General features: G+C 41.6%; 1 protein-coding gene across 1 annotated transcript in view; it reads left to right on the forward strand.

Annotated features, from left to right (window-relative positions):
• The first annotated feature begins 7 nt into the window (after nt 1-7).
• LOC107104984 (mucin-2-like) overlaps nt 8-1,434 on the forward strand; it is a 7,829-nt gene continuing 6,402 nt past the window's right edge. Inside the window, exon 1 of the mRNA XM_015405099.1 lies at nt 8-146. Coding sequence (XP_015260585.1) covers nt 30-146 — 117 coding nt within the window. The 5' untranslated portion in view covers nt 8-29. The remainder of the gene's footprint in view (nt 147-1,434) is intronic.

Genomic DNA, 1,434 nt, shown 5'->3' on the forward strand with positions numbered 1-1,434 from the left:
TGGAGCAGGAGGACGGCGGCGAGGCGGGAATGGAGCAGGAGGACGGCGGCGAGGCGGGAATGGAGAGGAAGGCCAAGAGAATAAAAATGGAAGAACAGAACCTCCACAGCTCCACCTGGACCGAGCCGGACTCCTCTGGGCCACAGGTCAGTGTTTGGGTCGGTTCTGTTCTACTGGGATTAAACCTTTACTGGGAACCAACAAGAACAAAGAAACAGGATAAAAAGTTAGAAAATCTATTCATAGATTCTACCTAAAAGAAGAAATAGGTGATAAAGTTAGAAACAGGTGAAGAAGAACTCTGCTCCAGTATCAGGGTGTCTGGATGTTCTCTAGTTGGTCTAGATCTGGGTTTTATTCTTGTCGTTTATCTCGTCTCTAGCAGCTTTATTCTGAAAATCCCCACAGGAAGAAATGATTTATTCCCTTTGAACTGACGCTACGTTCACGGCCTTAGTGCTCTATTCTGACGTCCAAACATGGCAACATGTCTGTGATCTCCTGCAGTCATACAGCTTTAGTGTCCCACATGCGCAGTAGAGGACGCCATAGTGACATCACAGGCCAGCGTGCTCTGTGTTTAAGGAAGTAAACATGGATGGTAGCGCTGGAGAACATCTGCTTCATCGTCCGCCATTGTTGTTGGGTTTCTTGCCGCAGAATAATGACCTATGTCAGCTACAATCCTGACGTAAGTATCAGATCTGCCCCTCCCCTTTTCATGATGTCACCCAGGCACGGATTCAGGCGGGGGCGCGCGCACCCCCCTTTCGGATATGGCAAGCCGATCGGGCCAATAATCGTCCGTACAATAACGCGTGCGTTTTTTACGTCACCGCGCGTTCTGGCTGGAAACGCGCGGTAATGAAGGGGCGGAGGCTAGAAACAGCTTAAATTATTCATAAATTCAACAAATTCATAATTTCATAATTAAGTCAGTCAACTTATACTTCAAACCAAAATATTTCATGTTCATAAATATCGTACCAAAACCAGACAAAAATAGGCAACTAGAAATAAATATTCAGTCATAAATCAAACATTTGGCTCCAACATTCCCCATATTTGCTCTTATTTTCCATTTCATTGATGATCTAAAGTAGAAATCAATCGTCATCACTCTGGAAGCAAAGACAGAATTAGCTCTGCTATTTAACAAGGAGACAGAAAAAGTCTCAGTTTATTTTATTCTTTTTTATTAATATCTAAAGGCAGGAAGGACAAATGGAACATGTTAACCCTTTAAAGCCCGATCCAACAATAAAACAAAACAGAAAATTACTTTTTTTTTGGTTTGAAGTCCTTATTTGCCCCTTTAACAAAATATGTAAAAAGAAAAATCAGAAATACATTTTTGATTAATAATTTATTACTATGCGATAAGTCAAGATTATTTTTTGTGTAGTCTTCTACTGGCTGTTATCAGGTATATCT

Source organism: Cyprinodon variegatus, unplaced genomic scaffold (assembly GCF_000732505.1).
Source record: "Cyprinodon variegatus isolate N-32 unplaced genomic scaffold, C_variegatus-1.0 Scaffold1991, whole genome shotgun sequence".
NCBI lineage: Eukaryota > Metazoa > Chordata > Actinopteri > Cyprinodontiformes > Cyprinodontidae > Cyprinodon > Cyprinodon variegatus.